General features: G+C 41.2%; 1 protein-coding gene across 1 annotated transcript; it reads right to left on the reverse strand.

Moving 5' to 3' along the window:
* Nucleotides 1-1,782: 1,782 nt before the first annotated feature.
* LOC139562173 (protein unc-119 homolog B-like) lies at nucleotides 1,783-12,377 on the reverse strand. Its single transcript, XM_071379572.1, has 5 exons — nucleotides 11,988-12,377; nucleotides 11,643-11,756; nucleotides 11,380-11,479; nucleotides 6,475-6,647; nucleotides 1,783-4,667 (listed from the first exon to the last, which is right to left on the reverse strand). Exons 1-5 carry the CDS (start codon nucleotides 12,220-12,222, stop codon nucleotides 4,552-4,554), a joined length of 738 nt encoding a protein of 245 aa, XP_071235673.1. The 5' UTR covers nucleotides 12,223-12,377; the 3' UTR covers nucleotides 1,783-4,551.
* Between the last annotated feature and the right edge of the window lie 4,043 nt (nucleotides 12,378-16,420).

Here is a 16,420-nt window from a genome sequence, read left to right on the forward strand (position 1 = left end):
GGAGAAAGGGGAAGATGTAGAGCCGTACATACAGATAAGAAAATAAAGAGTGAGAAAAAGGGAGGTTTTGTTTAAAGTCCCAGAGGACTAACATAGCTGGGGGTAACTGTTCCACAAAATCACAGAATAGGATGCTTCGTTTTGTATTCCAAAATGTGTCATTTTACGAAATTCTCCTGTATCGGATACACAAATCTGTATTTGCCATCTTATTATAATAATAAGCTACATCTAAATAAAATGTGTACAACCATACATTTTGAGTCATGATAGAATCTCGCCGGAGGGGATGGCTGCTGTTTTACGGGCTCCTGATCACCAGCTGTTCCGGACGACTGTGTGATTACGTCTCCGTAGCCGATGTAAGACTTTTAAACAGGTTAACATTCGCAAGGTCGCAGGGCCACAGGACGCGTACTCTGACCGTGCGCTGAATCAGCTTCACTGACATTTACAACCTCTCCCTGACCCAGTCTGTAATACCTACAGACCACCATAGTCCCTGTGTCCAACAACGCCAAGGTAACCTGCCTATATGACTACTGCCCAGTAGCAGTCACATATGTAGCCATGAAATGCTTTGGACCTAAGGACCTATCATGGTCAAAACACACCAACAGAGTCGTGAAGAGGGCACGACAACACCTATTCCTCAGGAGGCTGAAAAGATTTGTCGTGGAACCTCAAATCCTCAAAAAATGATACAGCTGCACCATCGAGAGCATCCTGATTGGTTGCATCACCGCTTGGTATGGCAATTGCTCGGCATACGACTGCAAGGTGCTACAGAGTGTAGTGCGTACGGCCCAGTACATCACTGAGGCCAAGCTTTCTGCCATCCAGGACCTCTATACCAGGCAGTGTCAGAGGAAGGCCCTAAACATTGTCAAAGACTCGAGCCACCCAAGTCTAGACTGTTATCTCTGCTACTGCAAGCAGTACCGGAGCGCCAAGTCTGGGACCAAAAGGCGCCTTAACAGCTTCTACCCCCGAGCCATAAGACAGCTGAACAGTTGATCAATTGGCTACCCAGACTATTTGCATTGACCCCCTTATTTTTTGCACTGACTCTCTTTCACAGGCTTGATATACATGCACTGGACTCTAACCACACACTCACACATACTAGACTGACACGCCAACACACACACACACACACACACACACACACACACACATTCCTTCATAGACGCAGCTGCTACTCTGTTCATTTTTTACGCACAGTCACTTTACCCCTACCTACATGTGCATATTACCTCAACTAAACCGTACCCCTGAATATTGACTTGGTATCGGTACACCTTGTATATAGCCTTTTTATTGTTATTTTAGTGTGTTACTATTTTTTCTCTAGTTTATTTAGCAAATGTTTCTTAATTACTTTTGAAAAACTCTGCATTGTTGGTTAAGGGCTCGTAAGTAAGCTTTTCATGGTAAGGAATACCTGTTGTATTCAGTGCATGTGGAAAATACAATTTGATTTGATTTAATGGTTATCAATGGTTATGTTTCATTCATTTAAATGACCTTTCAACAGATTATGCCTTTAGTAATTGTTCTTGTAGTACAGTATGTTTCCATTCGCAAAAACAGACGTCTCCCTTGTTTCTTTCTTGTCCCATGACTCCACCTCGTGGCCAACACCAGCCGTTACACTGTTCTCTCCCTAAAAAAGGGTGCTTACACAATCTGGTAAACACACATCTTACAGGTTGAATGAATGAATGGCATTGCTGAAGCACTGCTGCACCTCATCAAATTAATTTGAAAATGCACATACAGTATATTTATTTATTTATTTTTGACATTTTTATTTCATACAACTACACACTTTATCCTGGACGCCAGTAGTTAACAAAATACACAATAATACACTATTTGATTTCTATCTAACAAAGATCAATCACCAATTTATTTCCACATATTTCACAAATGCCACACGTGCTTTTGGTGTTTCTAGAGGAAACAATCCAAAACACTACAACATTTTACTTTAAAACATGATAAAAGTATCAACCTGACATATTAATACAATTAAGAGTTGAGTAATACACTGTATCCTATATGACTGCATATCTAATTATTGACTGTGAAAAACATTTCTGATCAGAGCGGTCTTCTCAGTTTATATAAATAAAATTAAAGCTATATATTTTTTAAGTGCCTTTCAAAACAACCAAAGACACAAAAAATAAAGGACATATTTGTGTACATAAAACTGTAAGTTCTAGTTATTTTACAACCTGTGACTTTCACTGCTTTAGGTTTTTGTTCTTGATTTGAATGTAAACGTACGAGTACTTCTTCTGATCACCTTGTTTGTGAAGCAGGGGTTGGAACCAAAATGATTTTCCAATGTTTTTGTTCTGAACAGAATCCACATTTTTGGGGCGTCCGTTCCACTATTCCGACCAGCAAAATAAAGTTTGAACCGGTTCGAACCCCAAAAAAGCACCGGGTTATATAGTTCCTTTCTGTTCTTTTATTTCGACATCAAATTACTTCACCAATCAGTGTGGATAGAGCAGCTTGCAATGGAGCGGACAAGCTATTTCATCTTTATAGGAAAGTCGTTAAAAGCAAATTGTCTTTTGCCGTAACAGCATGGTTTAATCATAATGAAAGACAAACACACACACTGTGCACTGTGCTGTCAGTCACTATGGACAAGTGTAGGAGGCCTGGCTTGAAGGGCATCTTGTCATGACATGCATTATCTGAATTAGGCCCACAGAATTATACCTACGCAGGAGGTATAATTATACCTACGCAGGGGAACTTTGAATGTCTTTGAACTTCAGAGAGTTGGCTTAATGTTGGACCAGAAATAACATTAGCTAGCAAGCTTGTGTGTGTAGAGCAGCACTAGAATTAAAAACACGTCTTATCTTTTGTAGTTAATTAATCCAATGTGAAACGGTATAACTATAGTATCCTTAACCAGCATTGAAAAAGTTAATCCATTCTTCTCTAATAAAAAAAATCTCTCTCCCTAATTTTTGAATCACGCTTATAACGTCGTAAGTAGGCTACAGTAACCTATGCTTTGGTTGTGAAGTGGCAGGTAGCCTAAACACACACACAAACAGGCAAGATTTCCAGCTGGCAGGCAGACACAGGAATACGTTTCTGAGTAACAGAGTGAGGGCTTTGCATAGGCGCTTTGTTGCAATTTTTGTAGGAATGGGGAAAAAATGCTCGGAACAAAGAAGAATGTTATTAACCGGTTCCCATGCTTTTCAAATAATGGTTCTGTTCCGGAACAGTATAGATCACTTTCGTTCCTGGTTCTGATTCTGTTCCTCGAATAATTAGTCGGAAGTTTACATACACGTTAGCCAAATACATTTGAACTCAGTTTTTCACAAATCTTGACATTTAATCCTAGTACAAATTCCCTGTCTTAGGTCAGTTAGGATCACCACTTTATTTTAAGAATGTGAAATGTCAGAATAATAGTAGAGAGAATGATTTATTTCAGCTTTTATTTCTTTCATCACATTCCCAGGGGGTCAGAAGTTTACATACACTCAATTTGTATTTGGTAGCATTGCCTTTAAATTGTTTAACTTGGGTCAAACGTTTTGGGTAGCCTTCCACAAGCTCCCACAATAAGTTGGGTGAATTTTGGCCCATTCCTCCTGACAGAGCTGGTGTAACTGAGTCAGGTTTGTAGGCCTCCTTGCTTGCACACGCTTTTTCAGTTCTGCCCACAAATTTTCTATGGGATTGAGGTCAGGGCTTTGTGATGGCCACCATTTGCGACCAAGCTTGAACTTCCTGACTGATGTCTTGAGATTTTTCTTCAATATATCCACATAATTTTCCTACCTCATGATGCCATCTATTTTGTGACATGCACCAGTCCCTCCTGCAGCAAAGCACCCCCACAGCATGTGTATTTGACAGTGAGTGTGTGAGTGCGTGGATGTCTTCCCCATTCCCATCTTAATTATATTTCCAGACTGGAGTGTGGACCTGAGCACAGCAGGTTACGATAGAGAGAAATAGAAATAGGGAGAGAAAGAGAGAAAGATTGTTTGTCTGCCTGCCTGTGTGTGTGGTCATTGTTGGGTCTTTTACGGGTATGACTCACTCCTAAAAAGCTGAATTTGGTGGGAAACTAGTGCTTCTCATGGTTCAACAAAAGTGGGGAATATGCTTTCCCTTAAAAGCCAAGGAGTGCACAGTACATCAACTGTATAACTACACACTAAAATCAACCATTTGGTTAGTTGAGACACATCATTGGGGTTCAACCTGCTTCCTTTTGGTGGTACAGAGAAAGCACTATTGGCAGAGTTTTGCCATACTACTGCCAGTAGTCTATGTGGCTCTATCCTGCTGTTTTTAAACTTTTCCATACTATACAGCTATACCATGACAATAAAGGCTTTTTAACTTACAGTAATCAACATTTGGGGGAGAGTCTGTTTGTGTGAGTATAGGCTTGGGCACAGCATGCACACACACACACACACACACACACACACACACACACACACACACACACACACACACACACACACACACACACACACACACACACTCTCAATGCCTGCCCCCATTATAAGCGTAGTCTGCCTTGTTGTGCATGACCAGTCTGTTGTCGACAAAGTAGAAGCTGTCCGATCTCGTCTCGTAGGGATGTTCCACCATCTGACAAACTGGAAGGGAACATTTATTATTCTGTATTTCACATGTCATTCCAATGTCTGGATAATGTATTCAAAAGGTGATGTGCATTTCCTTCAGTAAATGATTGCATTTCCACATACAGTTGAAGTCGGAAGTTTACATACACTTATGCTGGAATTATGCCTGGGGTCATTGTCCATTTGGAAGACCCATTTGCGACCAAGCTTTAACTTCCTGACTGATGTCTTGAGATGTTGCTTCAATATATCCACATAATTTTTCTCCCTCATGATGCCATCTATTTTGTGAAGTGCACCAGTCCCCCCTACAGCAAAGCACCCCCACAACATGATGCTGCCACCCCCATGCTTCACGGTTGGGATGGTGTTCTTCGGCTTGCAAGCCTCCCCCTTTTCCCTCCAAACATAACAATGGTCATTATGGCCAAACAGTTCTATTTTTGTTTCATCAGACCAGAGGACATTTCTCCAAAAAGTACGATCTTTGTCCCCATGTGCAGTTGCAAACCGTAGTCTAGCTTTTTTATTGCGGTTTTGGAGCAGTGGCTTCTTCCTTGCTGAGCGGCTGTCACGATCGTGTGGAGGAGAGACGGACCAAAACGCAGCATGTGGAAAATAAGCCATCTTCTTTTATTTTTACTACGAAGATGAACATGAAACTAAACACTATTACAAACTATACAAAAACAACAAACGACCGTGAAGCTATAAACGTAGTGCACACACACACAGGCTACAAACGTTCAACATAGACACAGACACGGAAGACAACCACCCACAACAAACCATGTGAAAACACCTACCTTAATATGATTCTCAATCAGAGGAGATGAAAACCACCTGCCTCTAATTGAGAACCATATTAGGTCACCCATTAACCAACATAGAAACAGAAAACATAGACTGCCCACCCACACTCACGTCCTGACCAACTAACACATACAAAAACTAACAGAAAACAGGTCAGGAACGTGACAGCGGCCTTTCAGGTTATGTCGATATAGGACTCGTTTGACTGTGGATATAGATACTTTTGTACCTGTTTCCTCCAGCATCTTCACAAGGTCTTTTGCTGTTGTTCTGAGATTTATTTGCACTTTTCGCAGCAAAGTACGTTCATCTCTAGGAGACAGAACGCATCTCCTTCCTGAGCGGTATGACGGCTGTGTGGTTCCATGGTGTTTATACTTGCATACTATTGTTTGTACAGATGAACGTGGTACCTTCAGGCGTTTGGAAATTACTTCCAAGGATGAACCAGACTTGTGGAGGTCTACAATTTTTTTTCTGAGGTCTTGGCTGATTTCTTTTGATTTTCCCATGATGTCAAGCAAAGAGGCACTGAGTTTGAAGGTAGGCCTTGAAATACATCCACAGGTACACCTCCAATTGACTCAAATTATGTCAATTAGCCAATCAGAAGCTTCTAAAGTCATGACATCATTTTCTGGAATTTTCCAAATTGTTTAAAGGCACAGTCAACTTAATGTATGTAAACTTCTGACCCACTGGAATTGTGATACGGTGAATTATAAGTGAAATAATCTGTCTGTAAACAATTGTTGGAAAAACTACTTGTGTCATGCACAAAGTAGATGTCCTAACCGACTCTTGTTAACAAGAAATATGTGGAGTAGTTGAAAAACCAAGTTTTAACGACTCCAACCTAAGTGTATGTAAACTTCTGACTTCAACTGTAAATGTAATTTACACATTCTACTTATTTACTCCTACATTATTTAATTATGTAGCACTTTTCAAAAAAACATCAGTAACAAAGTGTTTAATTGACTAATGGTTGGGATGTAAAACTCACCCAAGCTCTCGGACAGCTGAGGGAACTCGTAGATGTGTTCGCAGGTATTGCGGCTGTTTGGGATACAGAAGCCGAAGTCAAAGTCAAAGCTCTTCAGGAGGTGATCCCTGAAGTAGTGCCTCTCAATCATCCTGAAACTGTTCAGAGGCCGGGTGCCAACTGTAAACTCCACTCTGACACACAGACAGAGAGAGAGACAGACAGACAGACCGACAGAGAGGGGGTAAACATGCAGTAGGTACTGTACGTGAGTAAACGTGTGGATAGAAAAACTATGCTGTCTGTCCTGTGCTGTATGTGTGTCCTACAAGAAACATGGTATAGAGGAGATGGACCCACTGGTTGCCCTCTAGGTTACAGAGAGCTGGTAGTCCCATCCAGCAAACTACCAGGTGTGAAACAGGGAAGGGACTCAGGGGTTATGCTAATTTGGTTAAGAGCAGACCTAACTCACTCTATTAAATTAATCAACTGAGGAACATTTTATATTCCTCAGCTAGAAATTCGAAAGTAAGTTATCTCAACAGAGAAAAATGTCCTCCTGTGTGCTACCTATATCGCCCCACTAGAATACCCATACTTTAATGAAGACAGCTTCTCCATCCTGGAGGGGGAAAATCAATAATTTCCAGGCCCAGGGACATGTCTGTGGCGACCTAAATGCCAGAACTGGACAAGAACCTGACACCCTCAGCACACAGAAAGACAAACACCTACCTGGAGGTGACAGCATTCCCTCCCCCATATGCCCCCCTAGGCACAACTACGACAACATAACCAACAAAAACGGGTCACAACTCCTCAGCTGTGTCGCACGCTGGGTATGTACATAGTCAATTGTAGGCTTCGAGGGGACTCCTACGGTAGGTACACCTATAGCTCATCTCTTGGCAGTAGTACTGTAGACTACTTTATCACTGACCTCAACCCAGAGTCTCTCATAGCGTTCACAGTCAGTCCACTGACACCCGTATCAGATCATTGCAAAATCATAGACTACTTGAACAAAGCAATACTCAATCATGAGGCATCAAAGCCAAAGGAAAAACCTAAACAGTATATTTGACCTCTCAGCTTCCCTATCAAATCTAAAAATTTCAAACAGAAAACCGAAGAAAATTGACAAAAATGACAAATGGTTTGATGAAGAATGCAAAAACTTAAGAATGAAATAGAGAAACCTATCCAACCAAAAACATAGGGTGGGTTGCACCAACATGGATGAACTCTTAAACTGGGTTAAATCAAGGTTTATCTATTAATCATGTGGTACCAAATTTTAAACCTAGTTTTAAATTAAATCCTTCCTGTAATGTTACATTTAGTTTTCACTTTAAATCTAGATTAATTAAAATATATATATATATCAACTTAGATTGGAGATTAATTCTAAACTGCCACTTGAGGTAGTTTAACTGACAAAATGGCAGACCAAAACAAGTTCCTCAGAGAATAATTAGAAACAGGTTGAATCCTGTTGAGTTTTATGATAATTAACTCATTATTAGCAGGGTATTTACATGCCCATTTTGTACAACAATTGAATCGGGGCTTATGAGATGTCCAGCCTTGGTACGAATGATGATGTTATGCAACATGCTGTAACGGGCCTGATAACGGTAACATTGTAGTGAAGTAGCATTAACATTAGTTTTAACGTGCATTATAGGCATTGATATTTACCAGTTATTTATGGCTTTCGCTTTTAGGTTTTTTCCAGCACGCTTTCATCCGATTTGGGTCCCTCTTCTTTTTAATCCGCGTCGATCCATTATATTTGTCGCAAAAATGACCTAGGTATCTTCCTTCTTTTTGACAGTCGTGTTGTCTGACTTTTTATCCTCCAGTACGTTACTAAATTCCTCCAACAGCTCTGGCAATAGATATTTTTTTTGTAAGCGGAGACATTTCAAGTTATTTGACGTGCCATGATCAGGTGGCTAGCGGAAAAATAATAAATGGCTAAATAACGTTAAGTAATGACAATAATGAATAATATTGTATGCTAGCTAGCTTGGTTTATAAACTTGCTAGCTACAGTAGCTAACAAACTAGTTTTCTTTCTAGTACTGGCAAATAACGGATTTTATTTCAAATCAGCCAACCCATTAGAACCTTTCACGATGGAGTTGCAGTAGTTATAACGTTACATTGTTATTATTTTATCAAGGAACAGCAACTTTGTGGCCTCATTTGTCAAGTAGGCTAGCTACTTCGTTTCAACTCACGAAATACCCGATATATTGATGTAACATGTCACTAATCATAGTTTAATACCGGTAATCATAGATTTACTGATCCAGATTTTAAATTAAGTGGTGCAACACATCGCTGATTAATTATAAACCTAGATTTGCTCTAATCCTAGGTTAATTTAAACCATGTTGGTGCAACCCACCCATAGAGACCCAGAAAACCTGAGCCTACGCCTTCACTATGGTGAATCACTAAAACAATACAGAAATACACCACGGAAAAAGAAGGAACAGCACGTCAGAAATGAGCTCAATGTAATTGAAGAATCCATAGACTCTAACCACTTCTGGGAAAATACTAAACAAACAACAACATGGAGAGTTATCTATCCAAAATTGAGATGTATGGGTAAACCACTTCTCTATAACAAAGAACAAACAGCAAAAACATATACATGATCAAATACAAATCTTATAATCAACTATTAAAAGACTACCAGAACCCACTGGATTCTCTAATTACATTGAATGAACTACAGGACAAAATATAAACCCTCCAACCCAAAAAGGCCTGTGGTGTTGATGGTATCCTCAATGAAATTATAAAATATACAGACCACAAATTTCAATTGGCTATACTTAAACTCTTTAACATCATCCTTAGCTCTGGCATCTTTCCCAATATTTGGAACCAAGGACTGATCACCCCAATCCACGAAAGTGGAGACAAATTTGACCCCAATAACTACCGTGGGATATGCGTCAACAGCAACCTTGGGAAAATCCTCTGCATTTTCATTAACAGCAGACTGGTACATTTCCTCAATGAAAACAATGTATTGAGCAAATGTCAAATTGGCTTTTTACTAAATTACCGTACGACAGACTACGTATTCACCCTACACACCCTAATTGACAAACAAACAAACCAAAACAAAGGCAAAGTCTTCTGATGCTTTGATGATTTCAAAAAAGCTTTTTACTCAATTTGGCATGAGGGTCTCCTATACAAATCAATGGAAAGTGGTGTTGGGGGAAAAACATACGACATTATCAAATCCATGTACACAAGCAGCTTAAGCCCCACTCCGTTCAACATATATCAACGAATTGGCGAGAATCTGAAGTCAAATGTTTACTGTTTGCTCCCCAACCAAGGAGGGCCTACAGTAGTACCTAGATCTTCTGCACAGATTCTGTCAGACCTGGGCCCTGACAGTAAATCTCAGTAAGACAAAAATAAAAGTCTTCCAAAAAAGGTCCAGTTGCCAGGACCACAAATACAAATTCCATCTAGACACCATTGCCGTAGAGCACACAAAAAACTATACCTCGGCCTAACATCAGCGCCAGAGGTAACTTCCACAAAGCTGTGAACGATCTGAGAGACAAGGCAAGAAGGGCCTTCTATGCCATCAAAAGGAACATAAAATTTGACATACCAATCACCAATCAAGAATTCACTAAATGGGACAAACACCAAATTGAGACTGCATGCAGAATTCTGCAAAAATGTCCTCGGTGTACAACGTAAAACACCAAATAATACATGCATAGCAGAATTAGGCCAATACCCGCTAATTATCAAATTCCAAAAAAGGGACATTAAATTCTATAACCACCTAAAAGGAAGCAATTCCCAAACCTTCCATAACAAAGCCATCACCTACAGAGATTAACCTGGAGAAGAGTCCCCTAAGCAAGCTGGTCCTGGGGCTCTATTCACAAACCCAAACAGACTGCAGGACAGCAACACAATTAGACCCAACCAAATCATGAGAAAACAAAAAGATAATTACTTGACACATTGGAAATGTAAAAAAAATTATGAAAGAAAAAAAGAAAAAAAAAGAGATAACTAGAATGCTATTTGGCCCTAAACAGAGAGTACACAGTGGCAGAATACCTGACCATTGTGACTGATCCAAACTTAAGGAAAGCTTTGACTGTGTACAGACTCAGTGAGCATAGCCTTGCTATTGAGAAAGGCCACTGTAGGCAGACCTGGTCTCAAGAGAAGACAGGCTATGTGCACACTCCCCACAAAATTAGGTGGAAACTGAGCTGCACTTCCTAACCTCCTGCCAAATGTATGACCATATTAGAGACACATATTTCCATCAGATTACACAGACCCACAAAGAATTTGAAAACAAACTCCCATAATTATTTATTTTACCTTTATTTAACTAGGCAAGTCAGTTAAGAACAAATTCGTATTTACAATGACGGCCTACCGGGGAATAGTGAGTTAACTGCCTTGTTCAGGGGCAGAACAACATATTTTACCTTGTCAGCTTGGGAATTCGATCCAGCAACCTTTCGGTTACTGGCCCAATGCTCTAACCACTAGGCTACCTGCCGCCCCATTTTAGTGAAATACAACAGTGTGCCATCACAGCAGCAAGATTTGTGACCTGTTGCCACAAGAAAAGGGCAAAAGTGAAGAACAAACAGTATTGTAAATAGAACCCATATTTATGTTTATTTATCTTCCCTTTTGTACTTTAACTATTTGCACATAATATGACATTTGAAATGTCTTTATTCTTTTGGAACTTTTGTGAGTGTAATGTTTACTGCACATTTTTATTGTTTTTTTCATTTAGTTTATTATCTACTTCACTTGCTTTGACAATGTTAACATATGTTTCCCAAGCCAATAAAGCCCTTAAATTGAAATTGAATTGAAAGAGAGAGAGTTACGCACGTGGCTCCCACTGTCCTCAGTTGTAGGAATGCTGCTGTGAACTGGTAGCGTACGAAACGTCCGGCACTCATGTCTCCATCTCCATTCTCCTCGTCTTCCTCTGAGGTCAACGACACAACACACACCATTTATTTTTACACCAATGGCACGGTGATGATTTCCAGTACATACAACAAACACAAACACATGATCATATTAGTCAGACATACTACAGTGGTAATACACAGACACACACACAAACTGAGAGAGAATATGGACTGTACCCGTATGAGGTGGTTTGGCGATTTCAAACAACACAGTCCCTGTCTCCAGGTCTCTGATTTTAAAGCGAATGAAATCTATGTTGAAGATGTTGTCCTCTGGTTTACACAGGTACCCTGGGATGGACATACAGGTTATGGGTGTTCAGTGGCTGTTTTACAAGATCTAGAGTGCAATAAAATGATCTATCTTCTGATCTATCATTCTATCATAGCGACTATGCAGGTAAATAGACAGACATTCGTGTGCCAGTTTTATTCAACGCCACACTCAATGCTCAACGCCACACTCAATTACGCAATGCCACTGTATATAAATGCATCGTTCAGAAAATAGATATAGCCTACCCCGTGTAGCAACCCGCAATCCTAGGACCTCTTCGGGGGTGATGTGGCCAACTTGTGTCCGCAGATCGTCTTCTGTGACGGGCCTACTATCAACCTGGCTTCGCCGAGACTTGAGTCTCTTCAGAACCCCTCCACTTGGCTTGCGCTCCCGCGCAGGAGCCGCGGAACCGTGCCCGGCGCTCGAGACATTCTCAGCAGCAACAGGCGGGTCGATGCGGGCTTTAGCTCCGCTCATAATTCCCAGATATGATGACAACCTTGTCTATCTGTCTCTGTCTCTCTCTCTCTACCTTAAAGTAATAAGATGGCGTCGTAGTTGTCGACTGACGAACCTCCGCATCTCGTTGATGGGTCAAGCGCTTGTTTTTTAGGCACATGCTGTACAGTTGCTATGACAACTGATCAGAGCGCAAGTGCAGGTGAAAGAGGGACTTTCAAAGGAATAACACTAGGTGGCATGATGTGCACCACACCAGGCATTGGTTACACATGCTTGCTTAACCGCGCACTCAGACTTTTATGCGCAAAGGTCTTTTGGAGAGATTGCGCCAAAATTGATTTACGCATGCGGTGGCCAAAGGCACTGAACCATGGCGCCTACAGGTGTTGTTTTTAACCACCACTGATTCACAGTCCCTCAATATTTTAAAGTTACAATCTGTATGATGTATTGCTGTACCAGCATTGATTCAGGCAGATCGAGCCTCAAAGCGAATGTATGCTTTATCCTCCTATGTGGTATGGAGGGGTATGGGGGGTGTGACGCAATTGCGGAGCCTCCAGAGGCATGCAGAGTACAAAATCAGTACTCATCACCTATGTGCCTCCCAAATTTTGTAACAATGCAGAGGGATCCTTATAGCGGAGTATAGCTCCGCATTGACATTATTGGTTGACGGTAGATGGGGGCAGGAGGTCCTGTATAAGCACAAAGTCACTTCCTTGACAACTTCAATCACAACAGGTTTGTTAAACAGCGCTGCTCAAAGTCTGATGCCATATGTCCACCAAATGCTTATAGTTTTGCTGTATGTTGTTTTTGCCAGATGTCTAGTCCACATTTTCCGTACTTGACACAAGGCTGCAGAAAGGTTTGCAGCATGGAGAAGGTAATTTTCGCTGTCTCTGGGTTCCCTGCCGTGTTTGACCAAAGCGCTGATTGCTATCTCGACCTACATGCTAAAAATGTTGCATGGAGACACATTGCCTATACGATTGGATTACCTGGCCAGTTGAATTAGCTGGAAAGTGGAAGCTAGGTGCTGGCAATGTCTTAGCTATCTAGCAAAGTGGTTCACTTCATAGTTAGATAACTAGCTAACTGGCTTGACTGTTTATGAACTTCTGTTTGTACCACCGCAATGTAAAGCAATGCACGACTTGAAAATATTGAACGTCTGTCAGAAACAAAAATAGTTAATCTGGTGGACATGAGGCTTGAATGACCTGACTTCTGCAGAGGCCATTTCACCATAAATGCTGCATGGCAAATGCCAGATGGACCATGCAGCTTGCATTTTCTGAGTTTTAGGATGCTGTACTGTTTACATTAGCCAAAAATCGAAGGTTTTAGACTATTAGCCTACTTGCCTAAGTTTTATTTTGCCTAGGCATAGGCCTACTAATTAGACTTTCAAACCCGCAACTACTAGCCTACTTAATAGCAAACTGAGGCCAGAGGAAGTATACCAAAATCACCAACACTCAGCGGGATTTGAGCGTCTTGAATTGTGAAATGAACCCTTTCCCTTGTAGACGAAGAGAACTAATTTCCTGAGCCAGTTCCGAAACTTTAGTGCCAAGGAATGTGTTTCTTCCGCTCATATGGGAGTACTAAATGCCCAGTTCACTGATAATATATATATATATATATTTTCAACATAATAGTAATAATAGTGAAGACATCAATACTATGAAATAACACATATGGAATCATGTAGTAACCAAGAAAGTGTTAAACAAATAAAAATATATTTGAGATTCTTCAAAGTAGCCACCCTTTGCGTTGATGACAGTATTGCACACTCTTGGCATTCTCTCAACCAGCTACACCTGGAATGCTTTTTTGAAGGAGTTCCCACATATGCTGAGCACTTGTTGGCTGCTCTTCCTTCACTCTGCGGTCCAACTCATCCCAAACCATCTCAATTGGGTTGAGGTCGGGTGATTGTGGAGGCCAGCACTCCATCACTCTCCTTCTTGTTAAAATAGCCCTTACACAGCCTGGAGGCGTGTTGGGTCATTGTCCTGTTGAAAAACAAATTATAGTCCCACTAAGCGCAAACCAGATGGGATGGCGTATCACTGCAGAATGCTGTGGTAGCCGTGCTTGTTAAGTGTGCCTTGAATTCTAAATAAATAACTGACAGTGTCACCAGCAAAGCACCCCCACACTATCACACTTCTTCCTCCATGCTTCACAGTGGGAACCACACATGCAGAGATCATTTGTTCACCAACTCTGCGTCTCACAAAGACATGGCAGTTAGAACCAAAAAACTCAAATTTGGACTCATCAGACCAAAGGACAGATTTCCACTGGTCTAATGTCCATTGCTTGTGTTTCTTGGCCCAAGCAAGTCTCTTCTTATTATTTGTGTTCTTTACTAGTGGTTTCTTTGCAGAAATTCAACCATGAAGGCCTGATTCACACAGTCTGCTCTGAACAGTTGATGCTGAGATATGTCTGTTACTTGAACTCTGTGAAGCATTTATTTGGCCTGCAATTTCTGAGGCTGATAACTCTAATGAACTCATCCTCTGCAGCAGAGGTAACTCTGGGTCTTCCTTTTCTGTGGGGGTCCTCATGAGAGCCAGTTTCATCATAGCGCTTGATGGTTTTTGTGACTGCACTTGAAGAAACGTTCAAAGTTCTTGACATTTTCCGGATTGACTGACCTTCATGTCTTAAAGTAATGATGGACTGGCATTTCTCTTTGCTTATTTGAGCTGTTCTTGCCATAACACGGACTTGGTCTTTTACCAAATAGGACTATCTTCTGTGTACCACCCCTACCATATCACAACACAACTGATTTGCTCAAACGCATTAAGAAGGAAATTAATTCCACAAATTAGGCACACCTGTTAATTGAAATGCATTTCATGTGACTACCTCATGAAGCTGGATGAGAGAATGCCAAGAGTGCCAACACTTTTTTGGTTACTACAGGATTCCATATGTGTTATTTCATAATTTTGATCTATTCACTATTATTCTACAATGTAGAAAATAGTAAAAAATAAAGAAAAACCCTTGAATGAGTAGGTATTCTGAAACTTTTGACCGGAAGTGTGTATATACGTATAAAGGAGAGCTAGAGAGAATGGCGGAAACGGATACCGAGTTAGCAAAGATGAGATTGAGAATGAAGGTGCTAAGAATACTGGATAGACTAGAGTCGCAAAAAGATGGATAAAGAGTGCTAAAATCAAATTTAAAACACTGCCTGGTAATCCTACTGCTCATGGCCCAACTACTTCACAGTTTGTATTAGGAGTGGGGTTTGAGGATAAGAAGATGTACTTCAAATCAAATCAAGTTTATTTTATATAGCCCTTCGTACATCAGCTAATATCTCGAAGTGCTGTACAGAAACCCAGCCTAAAACCCCAAACAGCAAGCAATGCAGGTGTAGAAGCACGGTGGCTAGGAAAAACTCCCTAGAAAGGCCAAAACCTAGGAAGAAACCTAGAGAGGAACCAGGCTATGAGGGGTGGCCAGTCCTCTTCTGGCTGTGCCGGGTGGAGATTATAACAGAACATGGCCAAGATGTTCAAATGTTCATAAATGACCAGCATGGTCAAATAATAATAATCACAGTAGTTATCGAGGGTGTAGCAAGTCAGCACCTCAGGAGTAAATGTCAGTTGGATTTTCATAGCCGATCATTAAGAGTATCTCTACCGCTCCTGCGGTCTCTAGAGAGTTGAAAACAACAGGTCTGGGACAGGTAGCACGTCCGGTGGACAGGTCAGGGTTCCATAGCCGCAGGCAGAACAGTTGAAACTGGAACAGCAGCAAGGCCAGGTGGACTGGGGACAGCAAGGAGTCATCATGCCCGGTAGTCCTGACGCATGGTCCTAGGGCTCAGGTCCTCCGAGAGAGAGAAAGAAAGAGAGAAGGAGAGAATTAGAGAGAGCATACTTAAATTCACACAGGACACCGGATAAGACAGAAGTACTCCAGATATAACCAACTGACCCTAGCCCCCCGACACATAAACTACTGCAGCATAAATACTGGAGGCTGAGACAGGAGGGGTCAGGAGACACTGTGGCCCCATCCGATGATACCCCCGGACAGGGCCAAACAGGAAGGATATAACCCCACCCACTTTGCCAAAGCACAGCCCCCGCACCACTAGAGGGATATCTTCAACCACCAACTTACAATCCTGAGACAAGGCCGAGTATAGCCCACAAAGATCTCC

This window comes from Salvelinus alpinus, chromosome 2, assembly GCF_045679555.1.
Source record: "Salvelinus alpinus chromosome 2, SLU_Salpinus.1, whole genome shotgun sequence".
In the NCBI taxonomy this organism is placed as follows: domain Eukaryota; kingdom Metazoa; phylum Chordata; class Actinopteri; order Salmoniformes; family Salmonidae; genus Salvelinus; species Salvelinus alpinus.

Coding starts and splice junctions, on each gene's coding strand:
- LOC139562173 (XM_071379572.1), bottom strand. CDS start 12,222: ATGAGCGGAGCTAAAGCCCGCATCGACCCGCCTGTTGCTGCTGAGAAT. Junction 11,480..11,642: donor CGCCAAACCACCTCATACGG/GTACAGTCCATA, acceptor CGTTGACCTCAG/AGGAAGACGAGGAGAATGGA. Junction 6,648..11,379: donor CTGAGGACAGTGGGAGCCAC/GTGCGTAACTCT, acceptor TCTGTGTGTCAG/AGTGGAGTTTACAGTTGGCA.